An 18,637-nucleotide genomic window follows, 5' to 3' on the forward strand; every position below is an offset into this window, starting at 1 on the left:
AAATTGCAACTCCATTTGTTATTTTGCAAAGGTTTGGCAGTTTATTTAAAATAGAAACAGATAATTATATATAAATGGATGATGAGAGTGAGAATATACTATATGGATGTCATGGCAGCATCCAAACTTGCCATGCTGGGACCTCGGCTTAAACGGTTAGGCAGATTGGGTCTAGTTTGCGTTGTTGTGTTGGATGAAGTAGATGAAGAGGACACGGGTGAATTTGATTTGGGTGTTAATGCTGCAGTAGTTGCAGACGTCAGTGGCAAGTAGACGGATGTGCGAGGGCTTGGTGTTGCAGAGCTTGGTGTCATATTGGGTGAGTCAGATAGAGCCAGTTTCTGTTGCTGGTGGCTGTAATCTAGTAGCTCTGCTTGTGATAGTCGAAAGGACAGTCTATTTTGTTGCGTGTTTGCATTGTTCGTATTGTTGTTGAGGGACCGAGAAGACTGTCTTGATCTCACGGATGTAGGCCGTGAAGTGGGTGATGGGTTATTTGATAAATTGTGCTGATCCAAGAAGCGCTCCAGGAAATCAGCGATCAAAGGCTCCTTCATGGCGGATAATTTATATTCGTCAAACGACTATACACGTTGTTTCATGAGCAATGGATTTTCCCAGTCGGCCAGCAGCTTACTTACCAACTTGCCGTCGCAATCCACATCAAAATCCTCAAACATACAATCAATGGATCGCTGGATTTCTTCGTCTTGCTTGTCTTCATTCGCCATCATTTTCGACTGAAAGTTATCCATGTGCTGTCAATGTAATGCAATACCCCAGTTTCTGTTCACGCTTACCAGTTGCAACATGACATGCTCTAGTTCATCCTTGGATATAAATCCATCTTTGTCCACATCGTATAGCTTGAATGATACTAGGTAGAGTGAGATCAGCGTGCTGTCAGCAGAAAAATTCGCATGGCTTACATTTCAACTTTTCCTCTGGTGTACCTTTCATAAATACGCTCAAGCCATCCACAAATTTGCTATACAGAACAATTCAGCATCGACATGTCATCAGACGCTATGGCGCAACTACCTGAAATCTAGGCATTGTTCCTTCTCTTCATCACCGCCAAACGCACAGTACAATCGCTGTAGAAAAGCGTCATCTGTCATGGACACTGTCGGCATGCATTGCTTCACAGACTACAAGGGATGCATGAGCACAACGTTTTAATAGAGGGTTGCTATAGTTACATCTTTGAATACGTCTGCTGTAATGTTGTTCTGGTCTTGCGTCTTTACATTTTGTCGGAGGTTGTCTATTTCCTTTGTCGAGACTATGATGTAAATACATGAGATTAGGTTTTTTTTTTTGTCTGGCAGTAGAATGACAGAACGGATACATACAGTGCGTGGTTTTCGAGAGTGCGTTATTTTCTCTGCTTTTACTTTGACCCATAATGTAAGATGTTTGAGGAAAAGAATGGAAATGAAATATAAAAATCTTTTTTTTGGGATAGAAATGTCTTGCATCATGAAAATTGGAAGCATACAACAATATCCACACGGACACGAGAAGATTCACTGAAAGCACTGTGATTGGCAGACAGAGATGGAATCTCGGGGCTGTCCCACTTGCCGTTGGTTTCTGCAACCTACGCCGGTTACATTGATAATGCCATTGTACTCGTAAGAAACATGCAATCACATTGATCCCATTGTATCTGCATTTATTTGCACTCAGTATAACATGAAGCCTATCTCCATGAGAATCTATTCAGTACGTTTTGCCTGTACACGTACAAGAGAACAGATGGTGGCACATTCGGCGTAACATTTAAACCGAAATCGAAGGGATCGCCTCTACAGACGGGTGATTTTCTCCTCCGCGCACCTTTAATTGAAACTTTTTGGTATATAAAGGTGATACATTTTCCATCTTTCCCTTACTTTCTTTGTTTTTCTAAATTTCATATCCATTATGGCCGTAAAAGAAGTGAATGCTGAAGGACAGCCTACTGTCAACAGCAACGGTGTTCCTCTATTTAAGAGTAAATTGACAAAGCATGAAGAGGAAGTTGACAATGAAGTTGTGTATGAATTTGGTGGACCTGCTGGTGCACTTGGTATGATGCTGGGCTTCCCTTGTCTCATGTATTATTTCTGGATCTGTTTGGAGTACCACCAAGGTCACCTCATCACCCCCGCCTCCTACACCAAGGATGGCATCATGCAATTCCTCTCAGAAGAGATCCTTGCAAAGATCGCTGTTGGTGCTTACCCCACCTTCACTGCTGTCAAGATTTATATGGGCTTTGTTGTGTACTCTTTCCTCTGTGCCTATTTTATGCCTGGCCCTGTCGTCAACGGTCTTCCCCTCCCTTCTTTGAAGGGTGGCAAGGTATGTAAACAAATATTTATGTTTTTTGACTAGTGTCATCATTGGAACATGTGCTAAAATTACATGTGTTGTTGTATATAGCTGCCTTATCTCTGTAATGCTTTGTCTTCATGGTATTTGACCCTTGCTCTCTCTGTCATTCTCCATGTCACTGGCATCTTTCGCTTGACTTCCATCATTGAGAACTTTGGCGGCATCATGACCACTGCCATCATCTGGGGTTTCACCATGTCATTCCTCGTCTATACCACCTCCATGATCAAGGGCACTCAACATCGTATGTCAGGTAAGCCCATCTACGATTTCTTTATGGGTGCTCCTTTGAACCCTCGTATTGGTCCTGTCGACTTGAAGATGTGGGCTGAATGCCGTGTACCATGGCCTGTTCTTTTTTTCACCTCTGTTTCTTGTGCTTTGAAGCAATATGAGATGCGCGGCTATGTCAGTGGCCCTGTTGCCTTTATGGTGCTCGCTCACTTTTTGTATACCAATGCCTGCCAAAAGGGTGAGGAATGTATTCCTACTTCATTTGATATGTTTTATGAAAAGGATGGTAAGTCAATTGTGTGGAGGGAGCGAGAAAGGGGAATGGGTTATTCATCCAACAATTGTGCTTGCAGGTTTCATGCTCATTTTCTGGAACATGGCTGGCGTCCCTTTCACCTACGGCTATTCTTCCATCTACCTCATGAAGTACGAATTGACCACAGGAGAAACCATCACCCACAGCTGGGCTTATACCATTGGTATCTATATCATGCTCCTTGCTGCTTATTACGTTTTTGACACTGGTAACTCTCAAAAGAACCGTTTCCGTATGGAACAGAATGGCTCCTTCATTGATCGCAAGGCTTTCCCTCAACTTCCTTGGGGTAGAATCAAGAACCCTACCTATGTCAAGACTCAAAACGGTAACTTGTTGCTGACCTCTGGATGGTGGGGCATCGTCCGCAAGCCTCATTACACTGCAGACATGTTCCAATCTCTCTCTTGGGGTTTGATCTGTGGTTTCGGCTCCTTCTTGCCCTACTTCTATTTCTGTTTCTTCTTCTTGGTCTTGACTCACCGTGTCTCCAGAGATATGGAGCGTTGTTCCAAGAAGTATGGCAAGGATTGGGAGGAATACTGTAGACGTGTTCCCTACATCTTTGTTCCTTATGTATTTTAATTCTGTTTCCCTTGCTGTAATTGATCTTTAGTATAGAGAAATCATTACAACTCATTCGTTTATTTAATCAATCATCTAATATCTCATCAATAAAAAAAAAAGAGCTAATTCCAACCATGTAACTTTTATTTTCTGCTGTGGTAGTATTGCGTAACAATGACAGCCGCCTTTCTTATTTCTTCTTTGCTTGTTGTACAAATGATGAACCGGTTATAAATTCATCAGGAGTCGAGAGTTGCTCGTCGCACAGGACCAAGCGATTATTAATGTTACCCGCTTTGTACGACAATCAAAAGAATAGAAAACGTACTAGGAATCGTGTTGAGAAGTACAACTTGCCATTAGCTCTAGTAACAGAGTACTCCTGATTGCTTTGATATGATATTAGTAGCGCTACGCAAGAACTACACTGAAAGAACGTCTTCTAGTAGTAGATCAACCAGCCCCATGCCACAGATGGACGACGAAAATGTCGCAGTGATGTATATGTTATACTAAGGCAGGCTTACTTGTTAAAAGCACATGGATAAAACCACCCCGAACCGAAAGTTGCACAGAGTTACATTAACATTCATATCTAGTAGTGTGATATCATTTTTTGCTACCATCACGGACCAGTATACAGTAGAATGTTCGGCGTCATGGAGCGAGCAGCATACAGATACACAAAGCATTGCCTTATAGTAACTTTGCTCCATATCTTGATTAAAGAAGCGTGATTCTCCATTGTAATTACGGAGCATCCAATTCAAGTTGCAGAAGAGACATGCTTGTTGCAAACAAATAATGTTGTTTATTCGCAGATGGATGATCTCGAATACTACTTTTAAAGGCACTGAAATTTTGATTTTTAACTTGAAGTATCCTGTAAAATCTCTTCGTAGACGACTTGTTATTGTGGATTCGGCTCGTTTACGACGAAACACGTTTGTCTCAACAGAAACAATTTGTATACAAGCAGAGAGCATACCCCCAACTACCTCTTACTACTCAAATGAATGCTCATCACAGCGAGATTTGGCTGCATTCAAGCCGTGATTTCTCGCATTGAAAGCCGTTTTAGGCCGCCGGAATAGCAAAGAACAATTGCTTTCACCCAGCACTTACTGACTGACACCTTTGCTCACCTTTTTTGGACCAAAAAAAAACATGGCCAAAAATCGACCAAAAAGCATGAGGGATACCTCATGGTTTTCACTGAAAATCAAACGGTCGCATTTTCCACCTTGAAAATGAAGACTTTTACTAAGGCATATATCAAGTCAAAATATTTCTCTCGAGCCAAAGCAACCTCTGTAACCGCTTTTGTGAAGCTTTTCTATGCAAAATTTCGACATTTTGGCCAAAAACCACATTTCCTATTTCCTTGAATTGCTCAATAAGCTCAGTTAAACCATCTATTACAATTAGCACCATTGGAAGCGCCTTGAAAAGTACTCCAAGAATGTATTAGGAAGCGTAGGGTTATCATCACAGTTTATATAGTCGAACATCATAAAATAGATTATTTTTTTTTTAAATTGTGTTTATTGATTGAGCCGCGTACACTAAGAGTAATAGGTCAGAGTGAAGAGGCGGGTGCAATTGAGAAATGAAAAAAATATAAATATAAATGGAAACTAAACTAAACTAACAAAAGGAACTATCTAACTATCTAAATTACAAGAGGGAATGGATTTGATCTTCATCCACTGTCTGTCGGACAGTGGAGTGGATATGTACCAGAATCGCCTCAGGGACAAAGATAGTGCCGTCAAAAACAAAGCGCATATGGGCTAGCCATATTTGAGACAGGGTGATGAGTAGGATTCTGTATGGATGGATGCCTTTGACTTGGGAGTACCAGATATCTGAAAAGTCCAGGGACAGAAGAGCCTCTTTGATGTCAGTGATGGACGTGGTGGGCCATAGGAACTCAAAAATGACGCCTTGCCATACCTTTTCTTTGGATGGACAGTCAAAGAGCAGGTGGCTGGCAGTTTCATTGGGAGACAAGCAGACAGGACAATTGTGGGACTCGAAAAATGCAGGCATCATGTAGTGTAATCTGCTTCTAGAAGGGATACAGCCTGCGATGAATCGGTATATCACATTACGTTGAATGTAGGTAAGAGACAGGGACCAAAAGAATTTCCAATTAGCAGCAGAGACATTTTGCAAGACCAAGGGCTGTTCCACCGACGACAGTACAGACAGACGAAATGTTTTGGCGGAAGCCTGAGCGTTTCTAAGAGATTGGCCATCGTGCAGACAAAATTGATCCACCAGCGGCGCAAAAGAGACTCCAGGATCTACTACAGGGGCTGGATTACACACTGGGAGGAAGTAGGGCTGGAATTTAAGAGTGCCAGATGCGAGGCCTCTGAACACTGTTGAAGGAGCTCTCTTCCACCTGAGGAGGGAAGGGTCACGAGTGTCTCTCCAATGTACAAAGTTAAGCAGGGCATCGTACTGAAATACATCAGAAACCATCATCTCTTTGACTTTAAGAGGAACAACCAGTGAGGAGGATGGAGGAACATAGAAAGCCGCCTGTAATGGAAGAGCCATGGCAGTTGCAGAATTGATCGGTGCCGCATCAAACAACTTAGGAAGATAGTCAACTGTACGATATAACATATCGACAGTTCCCGTGCGTTGCTTTTTCAACCCCTTAGTACGACGAGCAGAGGGAAATAGCAGCGGGATTTGATGGTGGGGGTAACCATTAACATTGCGAATGTGGTAGCTTAAGAGGTACGACACAGGATGGGAATCTATGACATCTTGATCTTGAACCAGTAATGGGTGGAGCCAACGAAAATACAAAGCTGAAGCTTGTATTTGGATGTCTACAACACCGAGACCACCTTTGTCCTTTGGTAGAGTCCACACCTTCCAAGGGATGACGGGGAAGATGTTTCTTCTCAAGAACTGAATAGCCAGAGAACGCAGCTGCTTGAAGTCAGCTTGAGTCAAAGGCGTAACACGCAGGATGTACCATAGCTTGGAGAGCAAAAGAGAGTTCAGCACTGTAGCCTTTCCAACGACCGACAGGGAGCGACCAGAATGAATCTGGATGGCAGTTTTGATCTTTGTTACCAAAGCACCCATAAAGTGAACTCGCTGAATCCTACTTTGGACGAGAGGAAATCCCAGATAGGTCAACGGTTCATCGTCCTCAACAGAATGGAGATGTGTGATACCCATTTGTGATAATGGACCATCCCACATATCCCATGTATCCCGACCAGACACTGAAAAGGCTTCCACCTTGGCATTATTGAACTTGGCGTTGGAGGCAGCACAGTAACGAGCCATATGGAGCTGTAACCGAGTCAAATCATTGGAGTCATGGATAAACACCAAAGCGTCATCAGCATAGCACAGGAGTTTTGTTCGTGCAGTACCCATCAAGTAGCCTTGAAATTGGCGATCATGCAGGATTGCAAGCAGAAAAGGTTCAAATGCCAAGTTGTACAGTACAGGAGAGAGAGGATCCCCCTGCTTCAAGCCTCGAAGTTTCGCCACTTCAGTTGACAGATGGCCATTGATGTTGATACGTATGAGGTTGTCACCCATCAACTTGGAGATACACTTGATAATAGGGCGAGGAAACCCAAATTTCCCCAATACCTTCCTCAAATATTCCAAGTTCACCCGATCGTATGCCTTTTCTTGATCCAGAAGAAGACCGATGTCATAATCCAAAGTGTTAAAGGAAGGATCATTTTCCTGTTGTTCAGCGATGGACCATTTCCGTTGAGCATCTTCCATTAGGAGCTGGCAGATCATTCCATTTTCAGCAATGAATCGACCAGGAATAAACCCAAGCTGATGTCGGCTGATCAAGTTGGAAGAGACTTCCATGATTCGACGGTTGATATTGCGAGTGAAGAGCTTGTAGTCTGAATTAGCCAGAGACAGAGGACGGTAGTTCTTCATTTCAGCTGGATCGCCTTTCTTGTAAAGCAGACACATGACGGATTCGTTCCAAGATGGCGGGAACTTACCCTTCTTTAAAGCTTCATTGTAGACTAATTGGATGAGATCATGGAACGGTGGAAATTTCATTACCAAGTACAGGATTTCATAAGGTAATCCATCAGGTCCAGGACTACTCAAACGACGAGTCTGCTTGCTATCGGTCAAGAGTTCCTCCACATCAATCGGCATCATCAATGATTCCTGCTGCTCGCTGTTGAGCTTCAAATGACCTGGGATGTTGCGAATTATAACACTGAGGGAGGTTGAATCCAGAGCCTCCGGTGTGAACAGTGAAGTGTAAAAGTTGGTAGCAATGTTGGAGATACTAGGTTGATCTTGACATAGATCGCCAGTTGTAGGGTTCCTGAGTTCCACAATTGAACGACGATTTTCTCGAGACACCACAGAGCGCTTCAGGAAGCCTGGAGATTTCTCACCATGTTCCCGCCAAAATTTTCCTGCCTTCAAGATCTCTATTTCTGCAAGAGAGTGCTGGAGAGATTGAATCTGTTGATTAACCGTGTCCAAGCCTTGAAACACCAAGCCTCTTGTCTTCTTATGCCGCATCATCTTGTTTCTCTTTGATAGCAGTCGGTGTAGCTGTTGTTTCCGCCAGTTCAAATCCTCCATTTGATACTGTTTGATAAACATCTTTACTTCGGCTTTGATCCAATCCCATTGTTGTTGGGGAGTGGAGAAACGCTTGATTTCTGCCAGACGCGCCTCACTATCAATGAGGAATTCTGCCAATGCCTTCCTAAATGTTTTGTTGCAAGCCAAGAACGGATTTGCCTTCCAGTTACCAGGGCCACGGCCATTCGCATCTTGATATCGAAAAGAGAATCCCAAGAGTTCATGGTCGGTCCAGGCAGGAGACAGATACTGCTGGTTGGTGCTAGTGACTAGATGATGGGCGTTTGAACTACAAAAGATGTAATCCAGAATCCCTGAATTGCTTCCACTATGCCATGTGTTGTGTTTGTCTTCCCCAAAAACGTCAATAAAGTAATCATCGAGTAGATCGGTCCATTCTACTGGTGCACTGGTGAGGGTGCCATCGACTCGACGATCCTTGTACTGGTAGTTGAAGTCTCCCATGATAAAGACGGTGTTTGTTGTAGTAGTAATAGTTTCTTTGACAATTTGTGTGCCAATGAGTTCTGAATAGAACGCTGATCGGTCGGTGTGAGCGGACGCACGACCGTAAATATTAAGTATTGTTGCTATTGGTGGTGAATTGGGTGAATTTTCCAGGTCTCGAGTAAGATGAAGGGAAGCCAAGATAAATCGACCCCCATCAATGCCTTCTGAGATGTGTTTGAGTGAGTAATGAGTGTTGAGGGAAATGATGCCGCAATGTTGAGTCCAAAGACTCGACTTGCAAGTAAATTGAGTGTTGAGTATGTCTATAAATGTGTTGTCTGTTGCATGTGTTTCTTGAAGCACTAAGATGTCATATCCTAATGTTCGAAGATATCTAATAAATTGTTGTCTTTTTTTGGTGTTATCTGTTTTTTTTAGGCCACGGCAATTGAGGGTGGCTATTTTCACTGTATTTTGCTGATTAATCATATTAATGTTGGGGAGGTGAAGGAGGGCCTGTCAAGCCGAGTTGATGTCCAGTCTCTACTTCATTAGATGCAGCTTGTTGTTTGGCAGAACTAACATCATCCGCGCCATTAAATTTACCGATCTTCTTCGCAGGGCGTTCAGGGCGCTCCTCTCGTTCATTAGCAGAATGGGTAGAAGAGTCGTACATGATAATATCATTGGAAGCCCCTTTCCCATCGACTTCTTTAACTTGGAGTTTTGGAAGATCATCCATTTGAACATCTCTATCAACTACCTGCTTTCTAGCACCTGTTTGACTATCAGCGTCACCTTGAGTGCTACCTTGCTGGGTAGCAGTAGTTCGATTATCGGAATCACCTTGGGAACCACCAGATGCAACATCCTGGCCTTTTCCTTGGGCATTACCTTTGTTTCCAACTGGAGCACCACCAGGAGTTACTTTGGAGCCACCCTGAGTACCCTTTTTACCCTCTTTGGCCACCTGAGAGCCCTTTCGGGGTTTGGCAGGAGTGTTTTCCACCGCACGGACCTTGTTTGGGCTGTCATTGCGACTGCAGTTCTTCACCACATGTCCAGTTTCATTGCAATGATGGCAGCGGACCCACTTCTTGTAGTCAGGACAATCAGCCCGACAGTGTTCAGAGCTCTGACAATTACGACAGAAAGCCGGCATTTGATCCCATTGGAGTAAAACTTTTCTTTGATCCGAAGCTGTCAAATCCCAGACAATGACACGACTGAGTTTCTCCAAATGGCGATGACCAGGGCAAGATTTCCCAACGGGATGTAACTCTTGACATTCATAACCAGGGCTGGAAGGAACCGTTAGATTAAGTGTAGCATAACCTTCTCCTTGATAGATCCCATCAGTTCTCGAGATGCCGTGATCCAAGACATCCCCGAACGCAGAAAGTCGGGCAGCCATTTCCTCCTTCAACTGAAGGGCCGGCAAGAAAGGAAGATTCTCCAGGGTCAGTTTCACAATCGTAGCATCAGCATGGTACGAGGCAAACCCTTTCACAAAGGTGCCATCCTCTAGAGTGATACCTTCTTCAATGAGAGTCTTACGACCTTCGCTGTTGGGCAGCCACATGGTTTCCAAGAAGGCATGGTTGAGGTAGTGTCGAGGTTGTTTCCGGTATCCAAGAAATTCTTCATACATGTCTTCAGCATTAGAGGCTTCGTTGAATTGAAGAAGAGCCTTGTTCAAGAGATTGCGATCCTTGATAGGTGTCAGATCGATGAAGACGGAATCCTGTTCCACGCCTTTGAGGAATGGACGGATAACCGCCTGAGGAGGTGGCGAAGTATCCCCATTGATGGCCTGTTGCGAGGCCTCTGCTTCCGTTACAGGTCGTTTGACGATAGTGGGATTGAAAGAGACGATGGATTGTTGTTGTCTGTTGTTCCCTTTGCGGCGTGAGTTAACCACATGAGTCCACAACAGTGGAGCCGCAGTGTCAGCTTGCGAGGAACGTTGATGTACTTGACTAGTGTCTGACATGCGAAAAGGGATATATAAAATAGATTAGAGAAGTCGAACATTGATAAAAAAATTCCCATTTCGAGTGAAAAAACGTTATTCGGACATTCAAATAGATTTGGCTCGCAAAATGCATTTTTGATCAAAACAATGTATGTTTTCAAAGCTAATGGGAAGAGAATTGCAACTTAAAAGGCACTATAGCTTAGACTGAACACTTTATATAGCTTTTAATGCATATATATATATATATGACAGGTAGATAAAATTACTGTCAAGTGCCTATCTAAACGCAAACATGAATGCGAAATGCAAGGCTGCACGCCCTATTGAACATTCCATACCTCGAGCGCGAGTCCTAGTGTTTATATATTGGTTTTCAAAGTGTAGCTTACCTTTTCACTTGTCAGACTAGCAGAAGAATCTTGAACAAGTGCCGTGTATATACTGATTGGTTTTGATATATGCAACATAGGAGGGAATAAATACTATTATATGAGATGAGGCGTGTTCTAAAAAACATCAAGCGAGAGGATCGCAAACCTGCTTTTGCTACCATTTATTCATCTACTTTTATAGCCATTGACGCACACTTTTGATCTTGATCTCACTATCAAGCAAAAAGATACGAAAGAATATAAAACGCTGGTACAGCAAGGTGGCATGGTAACGGTATGATGACAAACATACGCCAACATATACCACTAGCAGATCAGTTTGACGAAAAAGACTATTATACCAAAATAACGTACAGAAAGCGCCCACGAATTGCTCATTGCATGGTTCTGAAACCGTTTCCTAAACAGAAAACACCTCCAAACAACGTTATTACTGACCTTGATGATCCAAAGTTATACTCATACTAATTTTATGATATTCCGTAGACTATTTTTCTTCACTACACATTCAGGAGTAGAGGTGGAGCCGTCAAATATAACAATGAAAGCAATACTGGTGATGATGATGATGACAACAAGTTGCACTCACACCGCATCACTTGTGCATGTACATGTTGATGCAGAAGTTTGGATACAATAGTATACAAAAAGTAAAACGCACGATCCTCATTTATGGATACGCTTGTAATGAGATGATACAGTTTATATGATGTGTATGGCATACAACGGTAACACAAGCATTAGGCTGGAGTGAAAATGTGATTCATGCATTGATGAAAGAGAGAGAGAGAGAGAGAGAGAGAGAGTGAGTGAGTGAGTGAGTGAGAGCTTTAGTCCTGATGATCTCTTTTACCCCTTAATTTTCCCTGACGCTATTATCCACATGAATCATTTATTATTATTCATTTAAAGGGGAGCCATCATATTGTATAGATATCGCCATGAAAGAAGGAGACGGGTATATCAACAGAATAAGATATACAATCTGGGGATGAGAGAACCCGATGATTATAATGATGATAATCTCTGAATATAAACATGCTGAATAAATGCTGTAACAAGTGATCTGTTTGTTCGAATGATCTCGGACCCTTTTGTTCCGATATAAATCATTATTCTAATGTAAATAGCAACTGCACAGCAAGTGACAAGATGTAAATTCATCTGTTTATAATATATACATTGATTCACTATGCTAATCATACAATAAAAGTAGATGAGTTTCATTCATGAAAATGGCAAAAGGAGGGAAAACTATAAATGTGAGACAAAGGACGGGTAAAAAGAAGGGAGAGAAGACGCTCATGTGCAGCAGCAGCAACAATAGCAAAGCAGCAGCAGCGACACAGGCAGCACAAGCATTGCAAGAAAGCAGTGGTGACATCGCAAGAAAAACAAATAGCCCATAAAAAGGGGGGGATTAATCTAGCACCAACAGATCAAAACGGGGAGTTTTTGGGGTTTGTATTCTTATGTTGTTTGATATGAAATGGCAATATTAAACACTGATATATTGTTATGATCAGTCTTTTGCTATTTGTTACACACATTGATTGAGATCAAGAGGGCCATATGACACATAATACAAAGCATAAACTTACAGAGGTAGAGTCATTCATCCTATGTTAAAGTGTGGAGAGGGGGGAAAGAAAGGAGAGGACATAGCGAAAGCAATAAGAGGAGTGGCATAGACACAATGCGATCCAAGTGGGGTTAATCCAGGTTGGGATGACCTTGCATACACCTTTATAAGTATATATGATCGTATTGGACTATTTATAAATCAAACAACTTTTCTTCTTCATCAACAAAGTCTAGTTTAACTCTTGCTTCCCTTTTCCCTTTTTCTTTATTTCATTTAAACACATTAGAATTGGCAACACTCATTGCAATCATAAGCAAATCTCACCTTGTCTCTGTTCTTCCCTTCTTTCATTAAAAAAAAAAAAAAAAAGTATTTACACATATAGCATCATGTCAGCTCCAGCATCCAATGCGCCTTCATCACCATCATCTACTAGCACTCTGCCTTTAATACAACAATTAATGCACTATTCACGAAACATATTTGGCAAAATGACAAGCAATAGCACTCATCCCACACAGCGAAGACGCAGCCAGCAATCTGTTGAACAACATATATACCCCACGCAAGATCAATTGATGAACAGCATGAAATTGATCGACCAAGCAGAAAATCATCTGTTTGGTAGAAATGGCTGTCAAAAAGACTACAAGCTCACCATCAAATTACTGGTGAAAGCCACTCAACTACACAACCAAAGCGCTTTTGCCGTGCTTGGATTCTGCTATGAATTTGGATTTGGTGTGGCGAAGAATTTCAAGACGGCAGAACAGCATTACATTTCGGCCCTTCCACCCGATGACTTGAAATACGGCATCAACGATGAAAGAATCTTGCTTGCTATTTCTCGGCTGGCATTTCTGCGAAAATACGGAAGACCAGGAGTCTACATTGACCGCATAGAAGCCTATAAATGGGAATCTCAGGTAGAGTTGGGCGGTTTAAAATCGATTGCATGGATTCAACGTGCAGCTATCGATGACAATTGCCCTGCAAGCCAGTACTGTCTAGGTGTTTGTTATCACGATGGCTTGGCCCTGAAAAAAGACGAGAAGGCTGCTTTTCATTGGTACAAGACGAGTGCGGATCAAGGCAACTGTCGCGGTCAAGGCATACTAGGCTATTGCTATGGCGAAGGCTTTGGCGTAGAAAAGAATGAGGTTGAAGCCATGAGGTACTATCGACTGGCTGCAGCACAAGGGGAAACTGTTGCTATTTATAATATTGGATACTGCTACGAAGATGGTATTGGCGTTGGAAAGAACATGAAGGAGGCAGTAAAGTACTACAGACTCGCCGCAGAACAAGACAATGCATTTGCTCAGAATTCGCTCGGCTATTGCTATGAAGATGGCATTGGCGTAGAAGAAAACCAAGATTTGGCTGCTGTTTGGTACAAGCGATCTGCAGAACAAGGCTATCCATGGGCGCAATGCAATCTGGGCTACTGTTATCAAAATGGCATTGGTGTACCCAAAGATGCTGCCATGAGCGTTCACTACTATCGAAAGGCTGCTATTCAAGGGCACGCTCGTGCACAACACAACCTGGGCTTCTGCTACCAAAATGGCATTGGCATTGAAAAGAACGAAGAAAAGGCTATCGAATGGTTTCAACAGAGCGCTGAGCTGGGCAACATTTTTGCATTCCATTCATTAGGATACTGTTACCAAAATGGAGTTGGTGTTGAGGTGAATGAACCGGAAGCAGTATACTACTACATGCTGTCAGCTGAACACAACCATGCTCCTGCTCAACTGTCCCTAGGATACTGCTATCGTAATGGCATTGGCGTTGAAAAGAATGAACGAGAAGCATGCAAATGGTTCCGATTATCTGCTTTGCAAGGAAACGCAGTAGGGCAAAATTCGCTTGGATTCTGTTATGAAGAAGGCATGGGTGTCAAAAAGAATCCTCAAAAGGCAGCCTACTGGTATATGAAAGCAGCAAGGCAGAACAATGCATGGGCACAATGTAACTTGGGCTTCTGTTATGCAAATGGCATTGGTGTTCGACAAAATGCAGCCAGAGCAGTCAGTTGGTATCGAAAAGCTAGCGAGCAGAATCACGCAAGAGCGCAAGATAAGCTGGGTGTCCATCTACAAAGCGGTATTGGTGTCGCTCAAAATCTCGAGTTGGCCTTCTTGTTGTTTGAACGCTCAGCAAAGCAGAATCATGTTGCTGGTCAGTTCCATTTGGCCAATTGTTACGAGAAAGGATTGGGATGTCCAGTTGATCTTGGAAAAGCAACAGCTTACTTTGAAAGAGCTGCAATGGGTAACTATATACATGTGAGACCTGTATTGAAATCCATACTAATCATGCATATATTGCATTTCATAGCTGGCTGTCGAAGCTCACATGAGCGTCTAAGAAGACTACTTGTGCGCGTATGTCTGCTGTCTCCTGACACACTTCCTTCTGTCACTACCATGAACGAAAGCGAGCTGTTCTCAAAGGGGTTCATCATTGGCTGCAGTGCACCTGCTGCTTAGTAGAGTAATCATGAAAAGTATATAATAAAACATTTAATTTTAAGAGCTATTAAACCTGTACATAGCCTTATAAAGATGTGCTTGGTCGCTGTTACTAATACTGTCGCGATACAGCCGGAAAAGAGCAACAGGAATCAATTTTTTTTTTTTTTTTGAAATCCCACACTTTCCGGGAAGCACAATCTATTCGGTAAAAGCAAATGTCAATCAAGCAATGCTAGAGATCCTTCCTTTATTTTTCACGTATGTATTATTCTGGATGACAAGATGGCGCATAAAGAAAGAGATAGCATGATGATATCAATACAACACTCATCGTATTGAAAGATGGATGTCTATGGATCCGCAACAAACAGCACTGTATTTTGGATGATGGATACCAAATTCACCTTTTTTTTTTTGGATGGATCCTGAGTATGGAAGATACAATAGACGCATCCTACGCACATATCATCAATCAACTCTCCATCGCATCCATCCATCGATACCAATGAAATATCCAACATTTCTGTGCAAGATCAAGCATGGATATGGATGCATCATTCATGGATATGGATGCATCATTCATGTGAATCTCTTTCTTTATGCTCTATTTTGTGACCTATCTCACATAGTAATCACGTAGAAGTCTGATCACTAACGCTCTCTTTTTCTTTTTCTATATATGCATTTCATTCACATTTTTTAAACTACTACCAACATCAAAATACATCAAATCACCATCTCAACGTTAATCTCTAATTCAACATGTGCAAAACTTCACCTTTTTCTGTTACATTTTCCACTCAATAGTCAAGATGGCTTCTAACAAGATTGTTAAGCAGACTGGTGCCCCAGCTGCTGATGAGTTCGAACTCTCCGTTGCTCAAGCTCTCATTGACTTGGAGTCTAGCGTTCCCGACTTGAAGGGTCTCAAGGCCCTGCAAATCTCTGCTGCCAAGGAGGTAAGACATGTAGAATTGGATCTGATGGGAGAGACACTGAATTAACACGTATCCTTGAATCTAGGTTGAGCTCGGTGCTGGTAAGAAGGCTATTGTCATCTTCGTCCCCGTCCCTAGCCAAGCTGGTTTCCACAAGGTTCAAGCTCGTCTTACTCGTGAACTCGAGAAGAAGTTCTCTGATCGTCACGTTGTTTTCGTTGCTCAACGTCGTATCTTGGCTGTCCCTGGTCGTCGCAACAACGGCAAGCAACCCCGTCCTCGTTCTCGTACCTTGACCGCTGTCCACGATGCTATCTTGGATGACCTCGTCTACCCCACTGAAATCGTCGGTAAGAGACTTCGTCAAAAGGTTGATGGCTCCAAGACCCTCAAGGTCTTCCTTGATGCCAAGGATGCCACCTCTCTTGAATACAAGATTGATACTTTCTCTGCTGTCTACAAGAAGCTCACTGGTAAGGATGTCGTCTTTGAGTTCCCTGCTGCCGTTGAGTTCTAAGTAAATCGAACTGGTTGAAAAAAATAAATAAAATTTTATATTCATTTCATTATTTTTAACATGCATGGATTGCTATTTAACGTTAATAAAGTTATTTTTCAATACAATGATTGCAACATATGGGCTGATTTGTTGAAGGGAAAAGCACCTTGATCTGCAGGAAATGTCTGCCTGAAACTACTCAAGAGCTGGTGCAGAATGTGAACCTTGATTAGACGCTGTATGGGCGTCTGCCATTTGAGATGAGACATTCAACATGGATCAACACTGCAGCTCTCTCAACTGCTCGGCGGAATGGCTTGGTCTGGCTTCAAGGGCACTATTCTCTCATGTCAATGATACACCCAGGCAACATGTGCTTCATCCATAGTATTTAAATGTCAAAAACGTTACATTGCTTCACTGATCTTGCTTATAGACACCTTGGACTGGTAAACCCAAATGATGGCTCTTCATTTCCAAACGTCTACAACTTATAACTGTCTATCTAGAAGGCATTGACACCGCTCAATTCAATCTACAGCTTCATAGGTGCATGATTCCAATGATCCTGTCAAACGAAATCAGGGATCCACTGACTCCGGTGCGAGCAAAGCCTTCCCGGTAGTATTGTTTACGATAATTTTTTCACGTTTCGTTACCCGAAGAAGTAATATTCAAGACCAGTGGGAGAGCGAACAAAGTCAAGGTGAACATGACAACCATCAAGGATCCTCCTCTTTTTTCTACACCCTTAGAATAACCAAAGTAAGTTTTAAACTAAAAGAAGCCATCCATCGCTCAACACAAATATCCATCAATGTGGATTGATGGATCGATGGACCGATGGATCCACAGATGCATTGCGTGAATTATTGTAAACTAACTACTCATTATGTAGTATGTCTGACCACGAAGAAGTTATCGATACTCAAGAAGTCGAAGTTGCCGTTGAGGCCACCTCCGGTCAAATGTCCGTTGAAGATGCTCTTCAAGAAGTCCTCCGTCGTGCCCTCGTTCACGATGGTCTTGCCCGTGGTTTGAAGGAAGCCGTTAAGGCTCTTGACAGGTAAATTTCGTAGTGTACATGCTTTTGGACCATGTGGTTTGACATAAATCTCAATGATAGACGTCAAGCTCATTTGGCTGTTCTCTGTGAGTCCTGTACCGAGTCTGAATACATCAAGCTCGTTGAAGCTCTCTGTGCCGAGCACAACATCAACTTGATCAAGGTCTCTGATGCCAAGAAGCTCGGTGAATGGGCTGGTCTCTGTAAGATTGATCGTGAGGGTAACGCCCGTAAGGTTGTTGGTTGTTCTTGTGTTGCTGTCACTGACTTCGGAGAGGAGTCTGAGGCCATGAACGTCCTCTTGGATTGTAAGTTGTCAAGATGATAGTCGTTGTGATTTAGTTGACTAACATGACAATTGAATAGACTTCAAGACCCGTTAAATTGTGCCCTTTTTTCTTGTAAAAAAGATCATTCTTGTCAAAAAATACAATGGAATTATAATAAACTTAATCCTCAATCCTTTTTTTGATCAATATCTTACTCGTCTTTGACATGTTGGCAGCTATATGCTTGGGCTACTTTAGTGTAATAATCTTTCGCTCCATTGCCAATTGAGTGCATTCGCTGGATGTGCATACACGACACTTTACTACATGACAAGTACAGGCGCTTTTTTTTTTTTTTTTTTTTTTTTTTCAATATGAAGATAGCAAATCAAGTGCCACACAGAGGATTAGAGTGCCCAAGTAGAAGATTTTTTGGGGTCTGTAAATGACACTGAAGCGCAAATCAATGTGAATCATATTACACCTTAAAATTTTATTTTATTGTAAAATTAATGTCAGGAGATTTAGATGAAGCCAATCTTGTTAGCAACATCGAGGGCATCGACATCAGCGGTGAGACGAACGAAAGCCTTCTTGTAACCATCGGGTCTGTAGAAAAACAGGGAGAAATCAACATCAAGGTCCCCACTTTGATATAATCACACATATAAACTGCTTACCTGATGAGAGTGTTGATCTTGGCAGCCTCAACATCATAAAGACGCTTGACGGCATCCTTGATTTGGTTCTTGTTAGCCTTAACATCAACGAGGAAGGTCAAGGTGTTGTGTTCCTCAATCTTCTTCATAGCGGTCTCAGTGTTGAGAGGTTGACGGATGACACGATATTGATCCATACGGGGAG

The 18,637-nt window shown here is 42.4% G+C and overlaps 8 protein-coding genes across 8 annotated transcripts; 4 read left to right on the forward strand and 4 right to left on the reverse strand.

The window, feature by feature from the left end:
- Positions 1-98: 98 nt before the first annotated feature.
- On the reverse strand, positions 99-1,407 carry NTE1_2 (phosphatidylcholine and lysophosphatidylcholine phospholipase; the record flags this gene model as incomplete). The annotated part of the gene is made up of 7 exons (XM_064828199.1): positions 99-584; positions 642-740; positions 801-877; positions 930-988; positions 1,042-1,151; positions 1,203-1,285; positions 1,356-1,407. 7 exons carry the CDS (start codon positions 1,405-1,407, stop codon positions 99-101), a joined length of 966 nt encoding a protein of 321 aa, XP_064685401.1.
- Positions 1,408-1,929: 522 nt separating this feature from the next.
- On the forward strand, positions 1,930-3,517 carry ATC70_008958 (uncharacterized protein; the record flags this gene model as incomplete). The annotated part of the gene is made up of 3 exons (XM_064828200.1): positions 1,930-2,349; positions 2,431-2,902; positions 2,970-3,517. The coding sequence occupies 3 exons, from the start codon at positions 1,930-1,932 to the stop codon at positions 3,515-3,517; spliced, it is 1,440 nt and encodes a 479-aa protein (XP_064685402.1).
- A 1,659-nt stretch (positions 3,518-5,176) lies between these two features.
- Positions 5,177-8,581, reverse strand: ATC70_008959 (uncharacterized protein; the record flags this gene model as incomplete). Its single annotated transcript, XM_064828201.1, has 1 exon — positions 5,177-8,581. The coding sequence occupies one exon, from the start codon at positions 8,579-8,581 to the stop codon at positions 5,177-5,179; it is 3,405 nt and encodes a 1,134-aa protein (XP_064685403.1).
- A 475-nt stretch (positions 8,582-9,056) lies between these two features.
- RPL3_2 (60S ribosomal protein L3) lies at positions 9,057-10,559 on the reverse strand (the record flags this gene model as incomplete). The annotated part of the gene is made up of 1 exon (XM_064828202.1): positions 9,057-10,559. One exon carries the CDS (start codon positions 10,557-10,559, stop codon positions 9,057-9,059), a length of 1,503 nt encoding a protein of 500 aa, XP_064685404.1.
- Positions 10,560-12,910: 2,351 nt separating this feature from the next.
- On the forward strand, positions 12,911-15,016 carry ATC70_008961 (uncharacterized protein; the record flags this gene model as incomplete). Its single annotated transcript, XM_064828203.1, has 2 exons — positions 12,911-14,798; positions 14,865-15,016. 2 exons carry the CDS (start codon positions 12,911-12,913, stop codon positions 15,014-15,016), a joined length of 2,040 nt encoding a protein of 679 aa, XP_064685405.1.
- Positions 15,017-15,813: 797 nt separating this feature from the next.
- Positions 15,814-16,456, forward strand: ATC70_008962 (uncharacterized protein; the record flags this gene model as incomplete). The annotated part of the gene is made up of 2 exons (XM_064828204.1): positions 15,814-15,960; positions 16,025-16,456. The coding sequence occupies 2 exons, from the start codon at positions 15,814-15,816 to the stop codon at positions 16,454-16,456; spliced, it is 579 nt and encodes a 192-aa protein (XP_064685406.1).
- Positions 16,457-17,337: 881 nt separating this feature from the next.
- ATC70_008963 (uncharacterized protein) lies at positions 17,338-17,887 on the forward strand (the record flags this gene model as incomplete). The annotated part of the gene is made up of 3 exons (XM_064828205.1): positions 17,338-17,504; positions 17,565-17,812; positions 17,871-17,887. 3 exons carry the CDS (start codon positions 17,338-17,340, stop codon positions 17,885-17,887), a joined length of 432 nt encoding a protein of 143 aa, XP_064685407.1.
- Positions 17,888-18,297: 410 nt separating this feature from the next.
- On the reverse strand, positions 18,298-18,629 carry ATC70_008964 (uncharacterized protein; the record flags this gene model as incomplete). The annotated part of the gene is made up of 2 exons (XM_064828206.1): positions 18,298-18,382; positions 18,454-18,629. 2 exons carry the CDS (start codon positions 18,627-18,629, stop codon positions 18,298-18,300), a joined length of 261 nt encoding a protein of 86 aa, XP_064685408.1.
- Between the last annotated feature and the right edge of the window lie 8 nt (positions 18,630-18,637).

Source organism: Mucor velutinosus (assembly GCF_035048745.1).
Source record: "Mucor velutinosus strain NIH1002 chromosome Unknown tig00001563, whole genome shotgun sequence".
Taxonomy (NCBI): domain Eukaryota; kingdom Fungi; phylum Mucoromycota; class Mucoromycetes; order Mucorales; family Mucoraceae; genus Mucor; species Mucor velutinosus.